Raw genomic sequence first — 27,613 nt, 5'->3', positions numbered from 1 at the left:
ACAACACTTAAGTCATCACAGTATGACAAATGACAGATGGGTGGTATCCACTGGCCAATAAGCACTTCTAATAGTGTTTCTTTAGTTTCTGATCATAGTCACATCCGCAAATCCTTCTTAGCTTTGTGGGCTCATATTTAGCAACCTAAAAGCATTACCAGGCTCACCTCAATATGGTATAGTCTTCAACTAACAGGCAGTGACTTGGAGTAGAGCTTGGGCGTGGATGTCAGGACATGTGAATGGTTGTTAACACTGAAGTAGAATGTGGATAGTACAGAATGTCCATGTAGGCGAATTCACATCCTTTGTTTTTTCTTTGGTGAGGCACTGGTTTAAAAGGCTTTCAGCCACACTGATTTTAAGGTTCTGAAGCACCATATTTTGCACTTAGGTCATCAGAAACCTTCTTTAATTTTTTCTTTCTCTTATGCCTCAATTACTGCATACAAACTTCTTTCTATTTTCCTTAGTATAATAACCTCAATGCTAATATTTTCCTTAGGGATCGTGGGCTCTGAGCTCCTTACGGAGATAGACTTACAGACAGCTGTACTTTGTACCCTCCTTCTTTATATCTGTGCACTTTGCACAGTGTCTGGTGCATGGTAAATACCTAGTTGAGGTTTTTAAATTGAATAATAAATTCTAATCCTCCAAAAAAGTCACAAATGAGTTTTAGAGAGACTGTCAATTTCTGTAGGCATGTAACTTGATGCAACTCAAAATCAAATCTATATACTCCCCCAATAAGTTATTAAGAGAAAGAGAGCCATGGTATGACATGCAATGTAGATACATTATTGCCAAGGGAAGATAAATATTCTATTGACAATAATTGGGAAAAACACTGTGACAGTGAGATTTTCGTAGCTATAAGATAGTCTTTGTCCCTACTCAATTTAACTGCAAAAAACTAATTACAGAAAAAAATTATAAAACACTACACATGGCAGCATCTTAGAAATGTTATAAGAAATGTTATAGAATGTTATAGTAACAGAATAGGATTCAGTCCTTAAGCCAGGTAACAAAAACTCTTTTCATTGTTCAGTTCCTATATTCACTTTAAAATACCAAATTATGTGTTTAGCAAACTAGTTTTATCATTTGGAAGGAATATATTATAAATGTTGTCATTGTTGTCAGGTGTCATTGAGTCATCTCTGACTCTTAGAGACACTATGTACTCCAAAACATTGAGTGGCAGGAAAAATTTATATTTTTAATCAGAGTTAATAGAAATATTTGAGGCATTATTTCCTGAATTCTTTCTGCCTATCTTTCTTCACTATCTTTTTCTTCATCATTATTCCTATCATCAAGAATAACATTATCATAGTTGTGGTGCATCTAATATGTGTTTTACATCTATTCTTTATTTACAAGCACAAAAACCCTTCAAATAGCTTGTACTAATCTCATCTTGCATATGAGTTAGCTAAGGTTCAGGGAGGCTAAGTTGCCTAAAGCCTCATGGCTAGTGAGTGGTAAACCTAGAATGGGGACCCAGGCCCAGTGTCTCTAAAACCCTAGCTCTTACTACAGGTAGATGTTGTACAATAATTTGAATGCAACTAAGCCCAAAGGAGATGTTAACTGGAGCTTTAAATCCATTTCATGTTCAAACCCTGCTTTCTAAAGGCTTATCATCCCCCTGTTGCTCAATGAGCCCTTATAGGGAAACCAGTTAAATGAAGTTCCTGGATAATTCCCAACCACCCTCTGTGATGGGTTCTGTTGGCCAGAAGTCTATTGGCAATAAGGACCAAGCTCACCCCACAGGAATGAATGTGAGATACACTAAAGTTTTCTTAATTTATCTCTTTCTTGAATTATGGAGCAAGACAAGGATTCCCAGAGAAGTTCATGTTGAACTGAGCTTTGGAGGCACCAGGGAAGAGACTGTGGGTCTTCTAGGAAAAGGAACAACATTTGTGCAGTTACAGAAGCTAGAAAGAGCACAGTAGACTCAAGGAATGGAAATTGTTGCACTTGGCTGGGGTTTAAGTTACTTGGGATGGGAAAGCAGGTGGAGTGACTGAAAGGAAGAAAGAAGGCAGAAAAGGAAAAAAAATAAATCAAAACCCACTGCCATCAAGTTGATTCTGATTCACAGCTACGCATATTTGTTTTTTGAGGCTGTGAATCATTACAGAAATAGATTGCCTCATCTTTCTTTTGCAGAGCACCTGGTAGGTTTGAACAGCCAACCTTCTGGTTAGCAGCAAATGCCTTACCTACTGGAGCTCATTGAAAGGAAGATAGATCAGTTTAACAAAAGGCTTTCCATGCTCTGAAGAACTGAAATATATCCACTGATGAGTCCAGTGGTTTCTAGATGTGCTGAAAATCAGTATAATTGGGGAAGGCTCTAAAATACAGATGCAGGCTTTTTCACTAGACTGAAGCTGGAATCTTTATACTAATTTTCTTGATGTGCATTATGTGGGACAAGAAAGTGAATGACGAGAGCCACAGGATTTCCTTGAAAAAAAGATTTGTGGCCAAATATTTTTGGGAAATGCTATATACAATAGCATGTACAATGTATATAAGCACATTGCCTGAGAAGCCCTGAAGTAAAGGACACTCTTAAATGTATAGAATGTAAACGCGTGTGTGTGTGTGATTTTGGGAAGAAGACTGAGGAATAGAGAATGCTTATGAGGCCACTGCAACAGTCCAGCAAGAGATAAGGACAGAAAGACCTGAAGATACAATCATTGTAAATCAATAGATGTGATATGATGATAAAGTTCGATGTCTGTCTTCTCAATTTATCATTGTTGTAAGATACATGGCAAGCCCATGTGAGAAAGTAGAACTGCCCATAAAGTTTTCTAGCAGATTGCCAGATCTTTCTTCCATGGAAAAGCTGGGTGGGTTTGAACTGCCATCCTTTTGGTTAGCAGCCAAGTGCTTAACTGTTGTGCCAACACCTCTTCATCTCAATTTAAATATCTCAATTTAAGCATCTGATTTTCAACTCTCTTCTCCATATTGCTACCCTGGTCTATGCAGAAAAATTCTTTCAACATATTTTTTACAAATGTCCAGTCAGTCAGCATAAGAAAGCATCCTATACTGATTTCCTCAGAGGCAAAGATTCTCAGGTGTTTATTGAGAAGTGCTCTCAGGAAGATGGGAGGGAGGGAAGCAGGATTGAGCAAGAAAAAAAGCTAACAAAGAATGTGGTATTATCTGGAGTCTAGTGAGTTTTTTTTTTTTTTTTTTTTTACCCCCCATGCTGCAGACAACTCTGGAGAACTAGTTGCCCCCTATTGTTCCAGCCTCAAGGCAAGGGGGCTCGGTCAGCCATTGGCCAGGGTCTTTTCTGGGAGGGTTGGAGACTCCACAGCTGTTCTCTGGAGAAGGGGGTAACTATAAGATTTTATCAGTCAACATTCACAGCCACTAGGGGATGAGGTTACTGCCAGTGAAAGGGATTTGAGTGAGACACCAAAATACTCATAATATAGCCTGTCCTTTCTTGAATCTTTTCAGCAATGGACAAAGAACACTTCTTTTTCCATCTCCTTTTCTCTCTTTCTTTTGGAAAACAAACCGTCTGACAAAGCTACTGCAAAGACCAATAGTTAAGTTTCAGCAAATGTGTTTCCCTCTTTCCTAAGAAGCAGGTTACATTCTCTGGGGAATTTATCTGTCTCATTTAGACTGGAATGCCATAGGGGGAGTAGTCTGTTACATTGGAGGTCACGACTTGCCCCTGTAGAAGTTCTAATTAAAGCTTTTGTTAGTCTCTACGGTTCTGGGAAAATTAAAGCTGTTCTCTAAGAAACCCTGTCTGATAGCTGTTATCTGATTGTTGTTGTTGTTGTTGTTATGTGCCGTCCAGTCGGCCCCGACATAGCGACCCCTCCTTGGGTTTCCGAGGCAGTATCACTACGGAAGTAGGATTGCCCAACCTTCCTTCCGAGGAGTGGCTGGTGGGTTTGAACCGCCAGCCTTCTGGTTAGCAGTCAAGTGCTTTAGCCACTATGCTACCAGAGCTCCTTGTTATCTGATAGTTAAAGAGAAAAAAAGCTGGTGAGGCTGAAATATTCAAACCAGTTGTTATAGAAGGATTAGGCTCTAAACTTCTCAGACTTATAAACACGGATTCTATAATAATTTTTATCGTCTTCTCTGTACTTCATACTTCTAGGAAGTTTTATGTTGGTAGTGTAGTGCCTAAAGCACTTGACTGCTAACCAGAAGGCTGGCGGTTCAAACCCACTAGCCACTCCTCAGAAGGAAGATGGGGCAATCTACTTCCATAGTGATACTGCCTCGGAAACCCAAGGAGGGGTCGCTATGAGTTGGGTCTGACTTGACAGCACATAACAACAACAACAACATTCTCTTCCCATACATAGAACACAGATGGTCTTGTCAAAATAAAGAACTGAATCAATATTGTTGTTCAATAACAAACTATAGATTAACACTGTGATTGTTATACAAGTGAGAACTTCAATTCTTTTATACAGGATATAGGGTGTGTGTAATAAGGAACCCTGTTGGTATCCTAAGCCAGCAGGAACATATATTACTGAGCACTTTCCATTTGTAAGGCACCATGATGGATACAGAACAGAGAAGATGTTTGCCTTTAAGGGAATCAGCACAGTAGGATATCCAAGGAAAATATACACCAAAACTAAGTGCAAAGTAGTCTATCTAATGGCTAAGGAATGATACCTCCACCAGACTATGCAGAAGTGAGAAGAGCAAAGATCCTCAGGGGAGCCAATTGAGATATTTTCATGGCAGAGGAGTGGTAGGAGTTAAGTCTTGAAAAATTTAGAAAATAAAAATGAAGGTACAAAGATGGACGAGAAGGCACACGTACATTCTTGTCCTGACTCTGGACTTCAGCTTTTTCATTGACAGGAAAGATCAGGAACCAAAAGATCTAGCCCTGTGTGTATTAGCCTGACCTCCTGGATGGTTTTTGTTGGGATGTGGAGACGTCCTGACATTCCTTTTAATTATCCAATGTTTTTCAGGAGGGGAAAGATTCAGATCATAAAGCTACCAAACTTTGGCTCAATAAAACCAGTGAGAGAAAAATGACAGTCTTTCCAGGTTATCACTTATTTTAAAAGTACAGTTCAAAGTCTCAGCAGTGGTTTTGTAAACACATTAAATGCAACTTATTATTCTAAGGTTTCAAAGGTATTTGTAAAAAACACCTAAAAGGAGCTATTGACGGAAAAAGCACAAAAAGAAACTTGAGTGTGAAATATAAAAGCAAACAGAAAAGAATGTTAACAATAACAACAGCAAAAATTAGAAAATAGATTGAGGTAAGTAAATACAAAATACTGAAAAATACTTTCTCTTTTGTTTTTTTTGTTGTTATTACTATTTCACTCACTGAGAAAGATAGCCAAATGTAATTAATTACAGATCAATTGAGATTCTCAAAATTCCTGGATCTGATTCAACAGCAGTAAGCTTTTTTTTTTTTTTTAATTTGTGATTATAAGACCTAGTATAGGGAAACATTGTGAATAACTCACACCACTAAATTAATCACTAGAATATATTGAGAAGAAAAAAATGGGATACATATTAATTTTATTTTTCTTTCCATATGAATAGTCATCACTGCTCTGAAATCCAACTGCCCTTTTACATGTTTCCTGGACTGCCTACAGTTCTTATTAATTTAAAGAGTGTTTAAACAAAATTCTGATTCTTAAGTACACAGCAAGAGCAAGACTACTGGAATTATTCTTGAGATTTCTACATTCATTTTATATATATCTATATCTATATACATATATATCTATATATCTATACCTATATCTTTATATCTATATCTATATCTATATATGGAGCTCTAGTGGCATAGTGTCTAAGGTGTGTGACTGCTTATCAGAAGGCTAGTGGTTCAAACCCACCAGCCACTCCTCAGAAGGAAGATGGGGCAATCTACTTCCATAGTGATACTGCCTCGGAAACCCAAGGAGGGGTCACTATGAGTCGGGTCTGACTCGATGGCACATAACAACAACACAAGGAAGACCATTTAATACTACTATTATTCAAATTTACGCACTAACCACCAAAGCCAAAGATGAGGAAATTAAAGATTTTTACCAACTTCTGCAGTCTGAAATTGACTGAGCATGCAATCAAGATATGCTGATTATCACTGGTGATTGGAATGAAAAATTTGGAAACAAAGAATAATCACTGGTAGCTGGAAAATAGGGCCTTGGTAATAGAAATTACTCTGGAGATCACATGATAGAGTTTTGGAAGACCAATGACTTATTCATTGCAAATACCTTTTTTCAACAACAGAAATGTTGGCTAAACATGTGGACTTCACCACACAGAGTACACAGGAATCAGATTGACTACATATGTGGCAAGAGAAGATGAAGAAGTTCAATATCTTCAGCCAAAACAAGACGAGGAGCTGATTGTGGAACAGACCATCAACTGCTCATATGACAGTTCAAGTTGAAGCTGAAGATAATTAAAAGAAGTCCCCAAGAGCCAAAATATGACCTCAATTATATACCTTCTGAATTTAGAGACCATCTAAAGAATAGATTTGATGCATTGAAAACGAATGACCAAAAAAAAAAAAAAAAAAAAACCAACAACAGAGGAATTGTGGGATGACATAAAGAACATCATCCATTAAGAAGGCAAGAAGTCATTAAAAAGACAGGAAAGGAAAAAAACACCAAATGAATGTCTGAAGAGACTCTGAAATTTGCCCTTGAGCAGAGAGTGGCTAAAGCAAATGGAAGAATCGGCAAGACAAAAGAGCTGAATAGAAGATTTCAAAGAGCAGCTCAAGAAGACAAAGTCAATTATAATGAAATGTGCAAGGACCTGGAGTTAGAAAACCAAAAGGGAAGAAACATGCTCAGCATTTCTCAAGCTGAAAGAACTGAGGATAAAATTTAAGCTTCGAATTGTAGTAGCCAAAAATTCCATGGGCAATATATTGAATGATGCAGAAAACATCAAAAGAAGATGGATGGAATACAGAGAGTCACTATACTAAAAAGAATTGGTAGGTGATCATCCATTTCAGGAGGTGGCATATGATCAAAAACCAATGGTATTGAAGGAAGAAGTTAACGCTGCACTGAAGCTATTGGCAAAAAACAAAGCTTTGGGAAGTGACGGAATACCCATTGAGATGCTTCTACAAACGTATGATGCGCTGGAGGAACTCACTTGGCTATCCCAGGAGATTTGGAAGACAGCTACCTGGCCAACTGACTGGATGAGATTCATATTTGTACCCATTCCAAAGAAAGGTGATCCCACAGAATGTGGAAATTATCAAACAATATCATTGATTTTACACACATGTAAATCTTACTGAAGATAATTAAACAATGGTTGTAGCAGTATATTGACAGAGAATTTCCAGAAATGCAAGCTGGATTCAAAAGGGGACGTGGAACGAGGGATATCATAAATGATGTCTGATGGATGCTAGCTCAAAGCAAAGAATACCAGACAGATGTTTAAAAACAAAACAAAACTGCTGTGATTCAAAACCCCTCCTTGGGTTTCTGAGGAGGTATCTCTATGGAAGGAGATCACTCAATCTTCCATTCAAGGAGTGGCTGGTTGGTTTGAATCACCTGCCTTCTGGTTAGCAGTCAAATGCCTTAGGCACTACTCCACCAGAGCTCCCAGAAAAATACTTACTTGTGTTTTATTGACTATGCAAAGACATTCAATTGTGTGGATCATAACAAATTGTGGATAACGTTGAGAAGAATAGGAATTCTAGAACACTTAATTGTCTTCACGAGGAACCTATACAGAGAACAGGGGGCTGTCATTCAAACAAAACAAGGAGATATTGCATGGTTTAAAATCAGAAAGGAGTGCATCAGGGTTGTAACTTTTCACCATACTTATTCAATCTGTATGCTGAGCAAATAATCTGAGAAGCTGGACTATAAGAAGAAGAATGTGACATCAGGATAAGAGGAAAGCTCATTAACAACCTGTGATATGCAGATGACACAACTTTGCTTGCTGAAAGTGAGGATGACTTGGAGCACTTACTGATGAAGATTAAAGAGTACAGTCTGCAGTATGGATTACACCTCAATATAAAGAAGACAAAAATCATCACTACTGAACCAATAAACAGCATCACAATAGCTGGAGAAAAGATTGAAGTTGTCAAAGACTTCAAAATACTTGGTTCTACAGTCAACACTAATGGAAGCAGCATTGCATTGGGCAAATCTGTTGCAAAAGACCTCTTTGAAGTACTGAAGAGCAAAGATATATCCTTGAAGATGAAGATGTGCCTAACTCAAACCATGGTATTTTCAATTGCCTCATGCATGTGAGAGCTGGACAATGAATAAGGAAGACTGAAGAAGAGTCTATGTTTTTGAATTGTGGTTTTGGCAAAGAATACTGAAAGTACCAGGGAGAATGGCCAGGCTTTGTCTCACCTACTTTGGTCATGTTGTCAGAGAGGACCATTCTCTGGAGAAATATGTCATAACTGGTAAAAGTGGAGGGTCAATGAAAGAGGAGAAGGCCCTCAATAAGATGGATTGATACCATGGCTGCAGTGATGCACTCAGGTATGTAGGGATAGTGAGGCTGGCACAGGACCGAGTAGTGTTTTGTTCTATTGTACCTGAGATCACTATTAGTCAGAGATGACTTGGTGGTAGGTAACAACAGTCTTCAAGGAGACATCTCTGCTCTTCAGCACTTGAAAGAGGTCTTTTGCAGCAGATATGTCCAATGCAATGTCATCTGATGTCTTGACTGCTGCTACTACTGGTGTTGATTGTAGAACCAAGTAATATGAAGCCTTTGACACTATCAATCTTTTCTCCATTTATTGTGATGCTGCTTATTGGTCCAGTTGTGAGGATTTTTGTTTTCTTTATATTGAGATGAAATCCATACTGCATACTGTAGCTTTCAATCTACATCAGTAAGTGCTTCAAGCACTTCACTTTCAGCAAGTAAAGTTGTGTGGTCAGTATATTGCAGGTTGTTAATGATTCTTCTTCCAATCCTGATGCCACTTTCTTCTTCCTATAGTCCAACTTTTCAGATGACTTGCTCAGCACACAGCTTTAATAAGTATGGTAAAAGGATACAACCCTGACACACTCTTCCTGATTTGAAACGATGAAATATCTTCTTGTTCTGTTCGAATGTCAGCCTCCTGGTCTATGTACAGGTTCCTCATGAGTGCAATCCCAAAAAACCAAACCAAACATAATGCCACTGAGTCAGATCTGACTCGTAGCAACCCCTCCTTGGGTTTCTGAGGCAGTATCTCTATGGAAGTACATTGACCAACCTTCCTTCTGAGGAGTGGCTGGTGGGTTTGAACTACCAGCCTTCTGGTTAGCAGTCAAATGAGTTAGGCACTACGCACCCAGAGCTCCCCATGAGTACAATTAAGTGTTCTCAAATTCCCATTCTTTTCAATGTTATCCACAATGATCCACACAATTGAGTGCATTTGCATAGTCAATAAAACACAAGTAAACATCTTTTTCATATTCTTTTCTTTCAGCCAACATCCATCTGACATCAGCAATTATATCCATCATTCCAAGCCCTGCTTGCATTTCTGGAAGTTCTTTGTCAATATACTGCTGTAACAGTGCTTGAATTATCTTCAGTAAGATTTTACTTGCATGTGATATTAATGATTTTGTTAGATAATTTCCACATTCTGTGGGATTACCTTTCTTTAGAATGGGTACAAATATGGATCACTCCCAGTCAGTTGGCCAGGTGGCTGTCTTCCAAATCGCTTGGCATAGCCAAGTGAGTGCCTCCAATACCATGGCTTGGGTTAGGCACATCTTACTCTTCAAGGAGATATCTTTGCTCTTCATTACTTCAAAGAAGTCTTTTGCAGCAGATTTGCCCAATGCAATATGTCGTCTGATTATCTTGACTGCTGCTTCCACTGGCATTGATTGTAGAACCAAGTAATATGAAGTTTGACAATGTCAATCTTTTCTCCATCTGTTGAAAAATATCTCAATGGGATTCCTTCAATTTCTGAAGCCTTGTTTTTCACCAATCCCCTCAGTCCAGCTTGACTTCTTCTTTCAATACTATTGGTTCTCTATCATATGCCACCTCCTGAAATGGATGAACATCGACCAATATTTTTGTTACAGTAACTCTGTGTATTCCCACCATCTTTTTTTTGATGTCTCCTGCATCATACAATATATTGTCCATGAAATCTTTCAATATTACAATTTGAGGCTTAATTTTTTCCTTCAGTTCTTTCAGCTTGAGAAATGCTGAGCGTGTTCTTCCCTTTTGGTTTTCTAACTCCAGGTCTTTGCACATTTCATTGTAATAATTGACTTTGTCTTCTTGAGATGCTCTTTGAAATATTCTGTTCAGCTCTTTTGTCTTGTCATTTCTTCCATTTACTTTAACTACTCTTCATTCAAGGGCAAGTTTCAGAGTCTTTTCTGACATCCATTTTGGTCTTTTCTTCCTTTCTTGTCTTTTTAATGATATTTTGCTTTACACACACACACATACACAGATATAACTTACTTTGTGCCATGTATATCCTAAGTACTGGAAAAATAATTAAAAGCATAAATAGATAAAAATGTCTGTCCTCAGAGAGTTTACATTCTAGAGGTCATTATAGGGACATACAGACAAAATAAAACAAAAAAAGTCCACATAATACATCAGGTGGTGACAATTCAGGGAAACAGAAAATAATCACCTGGGATTTACTTTACCAAGATAATGTGCTGAACGAAGTAAGGTACTGTAAAAGTATGAAAAATCATTTTAATATTGCTGATCTCCTGATGGAGTTATACTCCTTTAACTTTAGAGAAATGAAATGATGGTTGATGAGCTTCTTGAAAGTGACAAGGTTAATAATTATTTTTATTTAAAAAGATGATAAATTCTTGGTCATGTCATACTGCTTTGGCCCAAATATTTTTTAATTTCCTCATTAACAAATTCCTATATTGTTAGTTTTTTTTTTAATATATTAATAATTTTATCTATTTACAGATATCAAGCAAGGTTATAACTATTCAACGCAGCAACTTGCTAATACTAAATCTCATTGTTAAACTTAAGCCTTGATTGATATTGTTGTTGTTGTTAGGTTCTATTGAATTGGTTCCAACTCATAGCAAGCCTAAGCACAACAGAACAAAACACTGCCTGGTCCTGCAATTCCTCCCAGTCCTTGCTCTTTGAGCCCATTTTTGCAGCCACTGTGTTGATCCACCTCATTGAGGGTCTTCCTCTTCTGTGCTGACACTCTACTTTACCAAGCATGATGCCCTTCTGCTCAAAGTCCTGCTATCCTTGGTTCTAACGAGCATTCTGACTATACTTCTTCCATGACAGATATACTCATTCTTATGACTTTATTTATGTATCAAGTTCCTGTTTTTCTAACCTTAGCATATCACACATGGACATGCACAAATACACCACACAAACCTATACAATCACTGTTGATATTCAAATAATATACACTTGTGTGTGCATACTGAAGTATTTCTGTAGTGGTTGGTAACAATTTGCTGCTCAGAGACTCTCAAGCATCGTACTATTTCTCCAAGCCTCCTCTCAATACTGTTCAAAGTCCCTCTCACTGTTGAGGAACTAAAGGCTCAATCCCTGGCATGGTGGGGCTTTTAGGAACCTTCTCCAGTAAGGTCTGGTGCTGTCTGTTCTGCTTATTGGGTGCCTGGGCCATAATGTATCAAAGGTGAGAAGGAACAAGCGGGACATGGAGAACTGAGGAAAATCCAGTGGAACACTGGACAAGATACTTAACCATTTCATGACCTGTGGGTCATATATGCCCATCTATGTTTTCTGCCTCTGGTGTGTAATGTGATTCATTTTAGCATATGCAGTCATATGGTGGAGGCCTGTATAACTGTATGAATCTGAAGAAATGGGTGTCATCTCACCAATACTAGGATCTGAGATTCCTTGGGACATATGTGTCCCACTATTTGTATCAACATCTGTTTTGGTTACCTAGTGTGTGGCATCAGGATTGAAGGAAGAGTCTTTAACAACCTGAGATATGCTGATGATACAAATTTGCTTGGTGAAAGTGAGGATGACTTGAGGCACTTACTGATGAAAATTGAAGAATACAGTCTGCAGTATGGATTACATCTCAACACAAGGAAAACAAAAATCCTCACAACTGAACCAATAAGCAGCATCATGACAAATGGAGAAAAGATTGAGGTTGTCAAAGAATTCACATTGCTTGGTTCTACAATCAACGCCAATGGAAGCAGCAGTCAGGATATTAGGCTGCGGAGGAACTCTTTCAAGTGCTGAGGAGCAAGGATGTCTCCTTGAGGACCAAGGTGCACCTGACACAAGCCAGGATACTTTCAATCACCTCATATACATGTGAGATCTGGACAATGAATAAGGAAGACCAAAGAAGAGTTGATGCTTTTGAGATGTGGTGTTGACAAAGAATGCTGAACGTACCATGGACTGCTAAAAGAACTAACAGATCTGTCCTGGAGGAAGTGCACCCGAAATGTTCCTTGGAAGTGAGAATGGCCAGACTTTGTCTCACCTACTTTGGTCATGTTGTAAGAAGGGACCATTCCCTGGAGAAGGATGTCTTGCTTGGTAGGGTGGAGGGTGGACGAAAGAGGGGAAGGCCTTCAATGAGATAGATTGACTCAGTGGCTGAGACAATGGGTTCAAGTATAGCAAGGATCATGGAGCTGGTGCAGGATTGGGTGGTATTTCGTTCTGTTCTGCATGGGGTCACTATGAGTCGGAAATGACTCGACAGCACCTAACAACAACAACACAGTGCTGCTCTAACAGAAGATACCACAAATGGAATGGCTTTAACAGGAGTTTATTCTCTTACATTTTTGGAGGCTTTAAGTCTGAGTTCAAAGTGCCAGACTCTAGGGGCTAGATGAAAGCCCCTCTTCCTTGGGTTTCAGCTCTGTCTCCTGATCCTGGCCCACTGAACCTGGGGGCTTTTTCCTCACTCAGGCAGCTCCTGGCTGCTGAGACTAACAAGCCCAAGGTTGACAAGTAAAAAGGCACAGTTCCAATATTACTAAATAACACAGCAGGCCACTGATTCAAGATTGGCAGAGCATGGCAGGCTGCTGAAAAAACAACTCAGATATATGCAGGGTTCAAGTGTGCCTTAAGCTAGAGACCATTCCCAAATATGCTTCATACGTACGGGAAGCAGACCACACTACCAACGCAGTTACTTAGCTGCTTGTGGTAGATTCCACCATGGAGATGATTGCCACCCTCATCATAGGGAATAACTACCACCAGCTGCTCAGCCACTCAACAAGGCCTAGCCAAGCAGTGTAGTAAATTACTTAGCATGGCTTTTCAACCCATAAGTCATTGTAAACTCAGTGGTGGAATGAGCAACTGAGGAGCTGATTGTAAATGTTATCCACCTGGGTTATTTCTGTTGGGCGTGGCACAATACAATGTTCTGGGAGGTGCCCACTATCTCTTAGGTGCTTAGAGTTCTGATGCTATGATTGGCTAGTTTGACCACCCTGCCAGGCTCAAAAGGAGGCCTCCTGGAGGCAGAACTCTCTCTGACTGCTGGTGGAGGAAGATGTGCTGCTGAAAGAAACACACGCCCCTGAAAGAGACACGTGCTGCTAGGAAAGAGACGCGAGAGACACGTGTTGCTGAGTGAGACACCGAGGGACCAGCACTGCTGGGAAAGAAACTGTGAGAGACTATTGGCTGAGGGACATTGGGCTGGGAGAGAGACTGAGCATTCTTCCTGAACTTGAGTTGTAGCCTGGTGCTTCCCTAATAAACCCCATAATCTGTGAGTTCTGTGTGGCCACTGCAGTGAATTATCTAACCCAGGAGAGAGGTGGTGGGTGCTTTGGGAGGAACGGTTGGTGAAAGGGCTGGAGGGAGGCAGCATGTCTGGCCTTGCAGTAATAGGCCTTGGGTTACTGCTGGTAATCCTGCCTTCCCCTTGTAGGGTTAGAGGAGGTCAGAACATGTGGCCTCCTTGCCATTTTTGCACACACAACCTTAACCACCACAACATCCATATTATCTCAGTTTTTAAAATTACATTCAAAATGCCTTCCCTTACTGAAAACAAACAAACAAACAAAAATAGCTTGATCTTGAAAGGGTTAAACTCCATGCAACTCAAAGACTTCCTTTGTTACCTTCCCCAATGGGCCACTGTGAGCCCTAAAGGAATAATACAAAGTGCCTGCACAGAACTCTGGTAGCACAATCAATTATGTCCTTGGAGGTTAATTGAAAGCTGGCAGTGCAAGACTTAGTGACCTGCTTCTATAAAGATCATAAAATCTAGAAAACCCTATAAAGCAGTTCTCCTCTGTCACAAGGGGTCACTCTGAGTAGAAAATAACTCATTGGCACAAGTAACAACAACACAAGCCTAATATGCAATAGACACACAACAAATGGCAACTATTAATTTAAAATAATTCATTTGTTTCCCATATCTACCCTGTGAGGTGAATAACATTAGCAATTACATTTTATAGATGTAAGTGATATGCCAAAATCCTTGGTATCTTCCCACTTCAAAGGGTTGTTGTAAGAAAAAAATGAGTTAAAACTTGTAAAGTCCTAAGAATGGATCCTGACACAGAAAGAGCACTCGATGAATTAAATCATTACTATTATTGAGTAGCACTATTATTGAGTAGCACTTGTTGTTGCTGTTATCCCTGATAGGTTAACAGCTGTCTAGCCATAAAGCTCAAAGGTAACCCGGGACACAGCCCTACACCATCCAGCTGAATTTAATCCTTAATGCGGAGCATCCACGATTTGGCGCACCTGATGCAGGGCACCCACAATTTTGCGTGCCTCCTGGTAGACGGTGTCTGCGCTCCAGTGAGGGTTGAGAGCCTTCAGGGCGACTGCTAGGCGATTGTGTTCGCGCAGCCAAAGCGTGTGCAAGGCGGTCAGGGAAAGGACTTCGCTGGCGCGGCCGTCTCCTGCCAGGAAACACTCCACTCGTTCTGTGCTAGCGGCGCCAGGCTCCTGGGCACAGGGCGAGGGCACACGCAGCGGCACAAAGGGAAGGTACGCGTGGACCCCATTTCGGTAGCGCTGGTTGACCCGGAGCAGCCCTTCCTCGCTGGTCCAGTTCCTTAACTTCTTCTCCAAGGCAGGGTTGCTGCCATAAACAGTGGATGCGTCGAGGAAGGAGGTCAGCCCGTTCATCTGCTGTCTTGGATTTGACTTGGAGAGGTTTCCAAAGAATGCTCCTTGGTCCCCAGTGCCACAAGCAGCAGAAGATCGGTAAAAGGGCAAACATTCAGTGCCCGCGGTCAGTGAGTCGTTGAAGGGGAGCTGCTGGGTAAAGAGGAAAATCAAGTTCATTTAGAATTCTTAGACCCCTTCTGTAAAGACAATAGAAGTGCACTGCCAAGGATGACCCTAGACCACTTGGTCATTTCTCTGTGTGCAGACTTTCTGTGATGGATCAGTTCACCATAGCCCTTCCGGTTACCCCAACCTATCTTCTCCCAGGGTGGGTCACTTGTCTGGGAGAGGCAGAACCTAGCAGGATTGAGTCACCATCCTATGGCTTATTGGATCCACAAGCAATGCACATTGGAACAACGGTCAAGAAATCAAATGATGTATTACATTGGGCAAATCTGCTGCAAACAATCTTTTAAGTGCTAAAAAGCCAAGATGTCACTCTGAACACTAAGGTGCCCTTGACCCAAAGCATGTTATTTTCAGTCACCTCATATGCATGTGAAAATTGGACAATAAATAAAGAACACTGAAGAAGAATTGGTGTATTTGAATTATGGTGTTAGAGAAGAATATTGAATATACCATGTATTGCCAGAGGAATGAATAAAGCTGTCTTGGGAATGGTACAGCCAGAGTTCTCCTTAGAAGTAAGGATTGAGAGTCTTCTCTCACATACTTTGGGTATCTTATCAGGAGAGACCTGTCCCTGGAGAAGGGTATCATGCTTGATAAAATAGAGGGTCAGTGAAACTGAAGAAGACCTTCAAAGAGATGGATTGACCCAGAGGCTGCAACAGTGGGTTCAAACATAGCAACAATTATGAGGATGGTGTAGGACTTGGCAGTGTTTCACTCTATTGTACATGGGAGCACCATGGTTGGAGTTAACTCAAAACCACCTAAAAACAATCCTATGCCTTAGAGTCTTTAAATTCTGAACTCCTTGAAGTTTTCTTGGACTAATCAATAATTTCACTTTCTTAGAACTGTCCTTTCTGATTATCGGATCCCCACAGCTTCTGTTTATTTTCTGACTCTTGGACAAGTTTACTTTTTTTTTGTTTTTTTTAATAACCAATTGTGCGGTATGGTAAATTACCTGGTATGGCTTTTCTACTCATAAGTCTTTGTAAACTCCATGGTGGAATTTGCTGTGAGAAAATGAGTCACTCTGATTGTTAAAATCATCCACCTGGGGTATTTCTTTTGGGAGCAGCACAGTGTTCTGGGAAGTTCGCTCTCTCTTAGGTGCTTAGAATTATGATGTTATCATGGCTTAGTTTGGCCACTCTGCTAGGCTCAAAAGGAGGCCTCCTAGAGGCAGAAGTCTCTCTGACTGCTGAGAAGGATGTGCTGCTGAGAAGAAACATGCTCCTGAGAAGAAACTTGCTCCTGAGGGACATGTGCTGGTGGGAAAGAGACTCAAGAGACACTCATTGCTGAGAGAGACTCCCAGGGACATGCACTGCTGGGAGAGAGACGATGAGAGACTGATGGTAGAAGACAGCAGGCTGAGAGAGACTGAGCATTTTTCCTGAACTTGAATTGTAGCCTGGTGCTTCCCTAATAAACCTCATAATCTGTGAGTTCTGTGTGGCCACTGCAGTGAATTATTGAACCCAGCAGAAAGGTGGTGAGTGCTGGGGGAGGAATGGTTGGTGTCAGGGTTGATGAAAGGGCTAAAGGGATGCAGCATATCTGGCCTCACAGTAATGGGCCTTGGGCTACTGATAGTGATTCTGTCTTCCTCTTGAGGAGTTTGAGGAGGACAGAAGATATGACCTCCTTGCCTTTTTAGCAAATGGGAATATATGAGTTAAAACTTGTAAAGTCCTTAGAATAGAGAAGAGCACTTGAAGAATTAAACTTACCCGACTCGATGGCACATAACAACAACAACAACAACAACACTATTATTGAGTAAGAGTTGGTGTTGCTATTATTATCCCTGATAGGACAACAGCCAGGGAAGAACACACTTGAAATTTCTCAAACTGAAAGAGCTGAAGATAATTTCAAGTCTTGAGTTGCAATACTGAAGGATACCATGGGCGAAATACTGAATATGCAGGAAGCATCAAAAGAGGAGGGAAGGACTACAGAGTCATTATATCAAAAATAATTGGTTAATGTCCAAATATTTCAGGAGGTAGCATATGATCAAGAACAAATGGTGTTGAAGGAAAAAGTCCAAGCCACACTGAACTATTGGTGACAAACAAGGCTCCAGGAATCGATGGAATACCCACTGAGATTCTTTAACAAATGAATGTCGTGCTTGAAGCACTCACTCATCTATGCCAAGAAATTTGAAGACAGTTACCTGGCCAGCTGACTGGAAGAGATCAATGTTTTTGCCCATTCCAAAGGAAGGTGATCCAACAGAATGTGGAGATTATTGAACATTATCATTAACATTACAAACAAGTAAAATCTTACTGAAGATAATTCAAGATAATTAAAAAATAGTTGCAGCCATATATTGACAGGGAAATTCCAGAAATGCAAGCTGGATTTAGAAGAGGATGTGGAACAAGAGATATCATTGCTGATGTCAGATGGATCTTGGCTGAAAGCAAAGAATACCAGAAAGATATCTACCTGTGTTTTATTGACTATGCAAAGGTGTTTGACTGTGTGGATCATAACAAGGTATGGAAAACATTGTGAAGAATGGAAATTCCACAACTCTTAATTATCTTAATGAGGAATCTGTACATAGACTAAGAGACTGTCGTTTGAATGGAACAAGGGGATATTGCATGGTTTAATATCAGGAAGGGTGTATGCCAGGGTTGTTGTATCATTCCAACATACTTATTGACTATGTATGCTGAGCAAATAATCTGAGAAGCTGGAAAAAGAACGTGGCATCAGGATTAGAGGACGACTCATTAACAACCTGCAATATGCGGATGACACAACCTTGCTTGCTGAAAGTTAAGATGACTTGAAGCACTTACTGATGAAAATCAAAGACTACAGTCTTCAGTATGGATTACAATTTAACATAAAGAAAATGAAAATCCTTACAACTCGAACAATAAGCAACAGCACAAGGATTTCATTTTACTTGGATCTACAATCAATACCCTTGGAAGCAGCAGTCAGGAAGTCAGATGTCTTATTATACTGGGAAAATCTACTGCAAAAGATCTCTTTAAAGAGTTAAGAAGAAAGATGTTAGTTTGAAGATTCAGGTGTGCCTGACCCAAGCCATGGTATTTTCAATCATCTCATATACATGTGAAAGCTGGACCATGAATAAGCAATGAATAAGGAAGACTGACGAAGAATTGATGTCTTAGAATTGTGGTGGCGCAAAATACTGAAAATACTACCGACTACCAGAAGAACAAACAAATCTGTCTGGAAAAAGTGAAGCCAGAATGCTCCCTGGAAGCAAGCATGCCCAGACTTCATCTCATCTACTTTAGTTATGTTCTCAGAAGGGATCACTTCCTACAGAAGGTATCATGCTTGGTAAAGTAGAGGGTCAGCCAGAAAGGGGAAGACCTTCAACGAGATGGATGGATGTGGTGGCTGCAATGATGAGCTCAAGCATAACAAAGACTGTGAGGATGGCGCAGGACCAGCCAGTGTTTTGTCCTGTTGTGGATAGGGTCACTATGAGTTGGAGCTGACTCGACGGCACCTAACAACAACAAAGACACATGCTTCGTTTACAAAAATAGTGGGCAAATAGATACATAGGTATGGGTAACATTTAGTGGGAAAACCAATGGAGCAGAAGTGAGGAGACTATGGGCTCTGGTTCTTATTCTGCCTGTAGCCAGCCTCAGTTTCCTCATGTATAACATGAAAATCTAAAAATATGTGTTAGCATGGCACATTTCCAAGTTTCTTATGCAAAATCAAGTAAGGTACTGAATGTGAAAGTGTTGTATAAACTGAGAAAAGAACTTGATCTTCATAATAACAACTCTTCCTTATTGCACATATACAAAGGATCAGACCCTGCACTAGGTAATTGACATTTAATCTTTACATCAACACTACGAAAAGGGCCTTATTATAATCTCTGTTGTGTAGTTACTGAGTCTGAGATTTTGTTGTTGTTGTTATGTGCCGTCGAGTTGTCTCCATAGGGCACAAACTCAAAAAGAAGGACTTTTACTCTAAATAGCACAGGGTTGTGTTATTGAGAGTTAACATAATGGGCAAAGCACTGTGCCAAGCACTGTGGAGAATAAAAAGATCCTATGACAATGGACTAAATTCTTAATGGCTTTCTTGCAGAACAATATACAAAATTTTGTAAAGAGCTGTCATAGAATGTAGCTAAGAATTTAAATAAACATTACTGACAATAAATTCTAAGTGCTGACAGAAGTTGGTGTCAGGCATCAATCAGTATTAGTTGGAATTAATATTGAAAGTAGAACTTAAGATTGTCTTTTAAGTATCCTTGAATCTTTCTCTCCTCTTCATTCTAGAGTTAACTTGCCTTATCAACAGGCCCATAATACTTCTTTCTATACAATTATTTATAACACTTTCACAAGGAAATACAGTTAGTTCTTTTCTTTTCTTTCTTTTTTTTAAACTTTCTCTCCCCTTTTAAACTGGAAGTTTCTTGAAGAGTAAAACTGTCTTCCTCATCTCAAAATTCCAAATCCTCATTATGTTGTACAGTGTTTTTGTTTGGTTTCTTAAATTCTATGTAAGTGACTCAATGCAAGCAAAGGTACAGGAACATATAAAACAACAAAGAGAGAGAATGATGAGAACAGGCTTGGGAAAGTGGACTGTGAAGTTGGAGCAGTAGGCTGGGACAAGATGCCAGACAGCCTTAGGAGTCAGAACAGGGCCACTGCACTGTATTCAGTTGGTACAGTGGAGTTATGTAGCAGCCAAGGAGTGCAATAATCCAGGTATGGATGAGGAATGTCTTTAGTGTTATTGGTGCTACAAATAGCTTACAGTAACTAAACATGAAATACAATGAAAAGGAACCAGGATTATTTAGATATAGCAAAAAAACCTTTCAGACCCTTCAGAGTTTGAGTCAGTCTCTAGACAAATACTGTGGTTTATATCCATTTATAAGCCTGCCTGGTTTACAAAACTGTGAGCATCTTTATGGCAGGAGATATTTTTGTTTTTAATTTTTAATCCTAGTACTTGGAAAGAGCTAGGGTAGTGTTTTGTGGAAGGAAGATATAGTGGATAAATCATAAATTAGAAATCAGTAATCAATATAAAGCAGAAAATTCTCAGGAGCTGTAAGTAAGTCATCACAACTTTCTTTAGATTTTGCTACTACTGACTGGCTTACTTAGTGAGGACGTGTCTTTTCTGCTGTGGTTGTGTGGAGAAAAAAAAAATGCAGATATATGTAAGCTCCAGAAGTACATCACCATATACTTACATAATGAGCCCCATGAGTCATCTCAGTGAGGGGCCAAGGTTGGAAGTTTCAAAAAAGGCACCACTTGAGAATGTAGAGTAGGAATGGATGAAAATAAAAAGCATAATTTCCAGTGCCAGGAAAGGATTATTTCAGCCATTGATCTTACAGTGTTAAATAAGTCGATGCAGGTACTGAAGACCAGAGGCAATTCATCCAACTTAGATTTCTATCTCTGCAGTCCTTTGTGGGCTAAATCAAATTTGGTACAAGGAAAATAATTTGGGTCAAAGATAGTGATAGAGAGACTTTTGAGTTTGCCATTGTGGATGAAGATCACAGGATGGCATTTTTAATAAGTAGAAGAAACAAAGCAGATGGCTTCGTCATTACTTACAGGCAATCTGAGTCATGCTGGGGAAGGATCTAATGAGTCCCTAGCCTTGCCTCAGGAACTGATTATCAGATCTTACTAGTTGTGAATGAAATGCTGTTTCTATTAAAGATCCCCAAGCAAGACAGCTAAGGGGCTGGAGGCTAGAGGTCAGAGCAGTAAATTTTAAAATTGAGGGCCACTGTGAAACTGTAGTGAAAAATCTAAAATTCTATCAACTAAAAGAAAGCAAAAAGAATAAAAAGCCAAGTAAACCATTATCGTGGGAAACTTCAGTACACATCCTTCAGAATTATACAAATCCAGTAGAACTGAAGTTAATAATGATATAGATAAATGAAATTGATAATATAATAAAATAAGAATTAATTAAAAGTTGGTTAAAAAAAAAAAAAAAAAAAAAACTTCCCTAGATAACCATAAAAGGAGCTCTGGCAGCATAGTGGATAAGGCATTTGGCTTTTAACCAGAAGGCTAGCAGTTCAAACCTACCAGCTGTTCCACAGAAGGAAGATGGGGTGATCTAATTCTGTTAAGATTTACTATGAGTCAGATTTGATTAGATGGCAGTGAGTTTGGTTTGGTTGGTTAGATATGATCAAAGACAAATTTGAAAAGAAATTAAAAACTCTATTGAAATCAATAAGAAATTAAATGTTAATAAGAATCTTAGTATAACAACAAAGGTTTTCTTCAGAAGAAAATCTAGTCTTTAAATTGTTTTCGTTAAAAAAAGAGATAATGACAACAACAAAAAAGTAACTAAATATTAATCCTAAGAATTTGTTTAAAGAACAAAGAAAAAGAAACCAAGAATGATAAGTTAATAAAAATCAAAGATAAAATTAGTAACATAAGAAAAACTGGAGGAAATGAAATATAAATCCCAAACTTCAGAAATCTGATGAAAGAAAAAAGAAAGTATTGAAAATAAGATTTAGATGAGAAAAGAGTCATCTCCAAGAAAGATTAAAATAAACATAAGTGATTGTTACATCCATCTTCAGGGCAGCATATTTGAAAATGAAAAGCAAATTGATGATTTCTGGCAAAATAGAAGTAACAAAATTATTTCAAGAAGAAATGAAAAATGTATATGAAATAATCATCATAAAAGAGATTGGTGAAATGATTAAAGTTGTAATACTAAACAAAGCACTGGAAACAGATGGTGTTTTACAGCTAACTTCTATCAAAGGATAGATAATTTCAAAGTTATTTAAACTATTTCGCTAACATGGTAGAAAATGCTCTAATTTATTTTACAAAGTCAGCAAATCTCTAATGTTAGCTTATGATAAAAATAAATATCTTTTCTTTAAAAAATAATAAAAATACAATAAAGCAATGAATCATAAGAGCACTGCACTATGACTAAGTAAGATTTATTCCCAGAGTGGTTTAACTTAAAAAATAAATTTATATAACCCATGATATCATCAAGTTCAAGGAGAAAAAGATCATATGAATACAGAGTTAAAATGCATTGATAAAATTCGTTATTATTTATGATTCCTGGTAAAATAGAAGGAAAACAGGAATAGAATGAAATTGCTTAACTTTAATGTAGAAGCAGGGAGCTCTTGTAGCATAGTGCCTAAGGCACTTGACTGCTAACCAGTAGGCTGGTGGTTCGAACCCACCAGCCACTCCTCAGAAGGAAGGTTGGGCAATTTGCTTCCATAGTGTTACTGCCTCAGAAACCCAAGGAGGGGTCTCTATGAGTCAGGTACAACTCAACGGCACATAACAACAACAACAACAAATGTAGAAGCAATAGCAAATATTACCTTGAACAGTGAAAAAATGAAACTGTTTCAATTAAAATTCAGAACTAGATGAAACACTCACTCTCCCTACCATTACTTAACATTATCTCAGAAATTTCACTAATTCAATTAGATCAGCGATTAGAAAATAAAATAAGAACTAATAAAGCTATTAGAATAGAAAGTAAGATAAATTACATAATAAAATCATCTCTTTACTTAATATGTTAAGTGCTTAGAAGATCTGAAATATTCTAAAAATTCAATAAAGTCATTGAAGAAAATATTTTCAATCCAAGGAAAAGTACAAAAATTATTATTATTATTATTTTTATTATTTTTGCTTTAGCAAAGCACCCAGAATGGTAATGTGAAAAAATTCCTTTCGTAATGGTAACAAATTTGTCAAAATTGTATGTGTAAATTTAACTTAACAAAAATTACCCATAAGAACAAAACTATAGTTGATTTTAATTTCTAAAAGAAAATTGTCATTAAAGTCAATAAATATCATTAGTTAATAACTTTATTTTTCATTCATAAAGAAAATCACTAAAAATATGATTCTTAAGGTCAGTTCTCTCTAAATTAATGTATAAAGTATGTGCAATCACAGTAGTACTTTTTCATTTTAAAATGGATAAATCAAAGTACATGTGAAGAAATAAATTCCATTATTTATTCTTTAATAAATTATGGGATAGAAGAAAAGGATGAAGATAATGATTCAACATATATTAAAATATACTATAAGGCCACTTTAATAAAATATAATATAGCTATAGGAATGGGTAAACATATAAACAAGATAGAGAATCCAGAATTATATCTCAATATATATGCAAAATTATTCTATGACAAATAGTTAAATTCATAGGGAGAAGGAAGGCTGGTGTAGTTCTGTCTCTCCTTCTGGATGAAAATAAAACTACACCATCGTTTATACATGTAAAACAAATGAAATATGCACTGCAATAGTGTCTAGGATATTACTTTTACAATTTGGAAACAAAGAAGATCTCTTAACCAAGGCTGGGTCTCAGGAGCATTTAACACATAAATATATTTACTATAAAAAGTACACAGTGCTTTATGATGAAAGTTACCGTATTGATGGTATTTGTAAAGAAAGGTAGAGACAAAGAGTTACTGTTTAGAGTATACAAACAACAATTAAAATAGACAAAAGTGGACAGAAGATGTGAATAGGCAATTCATGGAAGAATAAAAGCAGGTTGTCAAAAAGTAAAGGACATGGTTAAAATTCATTAACTTTCAAAGGACACACACAAAGTAATAATGAAATATCACTTTATAAACACCAAACTAGCAGAAAATTTAAGGAAAAAAACTATGTCTATTCTATTGTTGTATATGTGGGAAAAGGATATGTTCAGACATTGTTGTGAAGTGTTCATCATTTTGTGAAAACAATGTAACAACATTAAAAAGTGTCTTTCAATCTGGTTATTTCAATTCTGGGGACCTAAACCATGGTATTAAATCAATGACATATCAGGATGTCTTTACATAGTGGTAAGGGCTGAGTACATAATTATAATCCACAGCATAAAATATTCTCCAGGTATGAGAAAGAAGATTTGAAGCTATACCAGATGACTGGAAGCATTTCCATGAGGTAATACTGAGTGACCTATTCCACATGCAGAAACTCTGTTAAAATAGTCCTGTTATTGTTAACAATATTGAAAAAAATATATCTGTGTATGTGTCTATATGGGTAGCTTTAAGAGTATTGAGATAATATAAAGGATACACCTTACTTAAGGAAATTACTGTACAACATTTCAAATACACTCAACGCAAAGAGAAAATAGTACACTAATTTTCTTTGTACCCGTCCGTTATCCAGTTTCCATTAAGTTCCTGCCAATCTCGTTTCATTAATTCACCCCTCCTACCCCAAACACACACACTTTAAAAATCTGAGTTTTGACTTGGACTATTGTTGGTGAGTGACTAATATAAAAATGGAGAGGAGAAGATGAGAAGAAAGTAAATAAAGAAAAGGAGAATTGGAAGAAGGAAGAATGTGCAAAGAAAAATCATATGTACTTTCAAATTTATCTATTTATGTGAGATTATATTTGTTTATGAATATGCATTGTTAGTATAATCAACTCATATTTGAATTAAGACCTATTCATAAACAAAACCAATATGAACAATGTGTAAAAAAAAAAATTCATTATATGGCCAAATGGGGGTCATAAACCCAAAAAACCAAACTCACTGCTGTCGAGTCAGATCCAACTCATAGCGATCCCTCCTTGGGTTTCTGAGGCAGTATCACTACAGAAGTAGATTGTCCAACCTGCCTTCTGAGGAGTGACTGGTGAGTTTGAACCACCAGTCTTCTGGTTAGCAGTCAGGTGCCTTAGGCACTATGCTACCGGAGCTCCTAAGGCCTATTGCACCTGGTATTCCCAGGCGGTCTCCCATCCAAGTACTAACCAGGCTTCCAAGATCAGACGAGATCAGGCACATTCAGGGTGGTATGGTGTCAAACTATATCTTGATAGTCATAATAAATTCCTGTGTTACTGGTTTATGTACTGTACTGCACCTTCTATTTAAAAAGTTTGCCATGTAACAGTATATTCTTCAATTCAGCACCATCCAATCTCATGTATTGTACATCTCATAAAAGTTGTAGCATTATCTCTATTTAATTTTCTTTAGAAGTGCATCACAGCTCCTAGGTGCAGCAAAACCAATGCTAGTTTTTGATAGCAGCAGCAAGAGGCAAAGGAGAAGTGCAAATTTAGAAGTGAAAAAATAAAACTATTAAACAACATGAAGGTGGAAAATCAGTGAATGCTGTTGCTCTTGATTTGGGCATGTTGCACTTGACCATCACAACAATCCTCAAAAACAAAGAAAAAATTTTCCAAGCTGCTAAAGGATGGGCTTCAATGAGAGCTACAGGGTAATGATAGTGCAAGACGGGCCTATATCAGATATGGAGAAATTGCTAATGATATGGGTTGAGGAACAAACCAAAAGTGAATTTCTTTCAGCATACTGACAATAATTGCTAAAGCATGAAGCATGTTCAAGATGCCTGAAGAAACAGCAGGACTAGACTACAATATATTTTTTGTGCAAGTTCTTATCACATAATATTCTGTTTTAGAAAATGTATCATGGATATTAAGTGACACATGGCTATAAATATGAAAGGAGGAGAAAATTAGTATTACTTGCAAATGATATATTTATCTATATAGAAAATGCAAGCGTATCAGTGCATAAAATATTAGGCTAGCAAATTGGCCAGATACAAGATCTATATTCAAAAGAGTCAATATGTTTCCCTACATATGAAGGATAGCCATTTGAAAAAATATAATTGAGCATGTTTTTATTCATTACAGCAGTAAAATCCAATAAAATCTATCATAACATGTAAAACATTAATGGACAGTAATATAAAATTTTAGGGAAGATTGTAAAAGACTTGATAAATGAAAAGATGCACTTATTGAAAAGGAAGGCCCAATTTTGTAAGACATAAACAAAATCCAAATTAATGCATAACAAAAGTAATCTCATTTAAAATCTCAACAAGATTTTTCACAGTGCTTAACAAATTCCAAAATTTATATGGCAGAACAATTTTAAAGAAGAGCCAAGATAATTATGTAAAACCAAAAATGGGACTCTGTCCGTACTAATCATCAGAACATTATCCAAAGCTATAGTAATTAAATATGTACCAATGGAACCTAGAATCCAGAAAAAGGTCAATACATATGGCAGTTTAGCATGTGATAAAGATAGCATTTGAAATTAGTAGGAAAAGATGGACTGTTTAAGATAAAATGGCCATATATTTAGAGAAATAGTCAAATTAGATTCCCACCTCATGTTGAACATAAAAATAAATTCTTTGTAAGATCAAGTGTTATATCAAAACCTCAAATTTCAAGTTTTAAAAGAAAATATTTTCATGACATTTAGATGGAAATCTTCTAAACAAGTCAACATAGGAAAAGGATTGACTAATTAGATATACCAAAATTTAAACTTTATTTTACAAATAAACCAAAGCAAACTCACTGCCATCAAGTCAACTCCAACTCATAGTGACCCTCATTGGAATTCCAAGACTGTAAATCTCTATGAGTAAATTGCCTCATTTTCTTCTCCTGGAGCAACTGGTGGGTTTGAACCATTGACCTTCTGGTTAGCAGCCAAATGTCTTATCCACTATGTCACCAGACTTCCTTACTTTATAAATAATGACACCATACACAAGGCTAAAAGAGAAGTCATCACGTGTGATTAAGGGTTAAGATGTAGAATATATGATCCTATATAAACCAGTAGGAAAAACAAATAAAATTAAGGGCAAAGACATATACAGACATCTAATAGAAAAAGAAATAAAATGAAATTATTTTTTAGTTCACAAGTAAAGTGAAATCATATATACGTGGCATTCATCATAACAAAGGATGTTTCAAGATCTGTCCTGAAGTACAATGCTGTCAGTGATAGGATAATATCCATATGCCTACAAGGAAGACCCATTAATATGACTGTTATTCAAATTTATGCACCAACCACCAAAGCCAATGATGAGGAAATTGAAGATTTTTTTATCAACTTCTGCAATCTGAAACTGACCGAACATGCAATAAGGATGTGTTAATTATCACTGGTGACTGGAATGTAAAAGTTGGAAATAAAGAAGAATTACTGGTAGTTGGAAAATTTGGCCTTTGTGACAGAAATAATGCTGGAACTCACATG

The 27,613-nt window shown here is 37.7% G+C and overlaps 1 protein-coding gene across 1 annotated transcript in view; it reads right to left on the bottom strand.

The window, feature by feature from the left end:
- The window catches only part of TPO (thyroid peroxidase), a 216,482-nt gene that overhangs the window by 93,566 nt on the left and 95,303 nt on the right, over window positions 1–27,613 (bottom strand). The window contains exon 7 of the mRNA XM_007948120.1: window positions 14,866–15,384. Coding sequence (XP_007946311.1) covers window positions 14,866–15,384 — 519 coding nt within the window. The remainder of the gene's footprint in view (window positions 1–14,865; window positions 15,385–27,613) is intronic.

Source organism: Orycteropus afer, unplaced genomic scaffold, assembly GCF_000298275.1.
Source record: "Orycteropus afer afer isolate SDZICR_OR568_19922 unplaced genomic scaffold, OryAfe1.0 scaffold00204, whole genome shotgun sequence".
NCBI lineage: Eukaryota > Metazoa > Chordata > Mammalia > Tubulidentata > Orycteropodidae > Orycteropus > Orycteropus afer.
The sequence above is the reverse complement of the archived record's forward strand: the minus strand, read 5'-3'. Positions and strand labels throughout refer to the sequence as shown.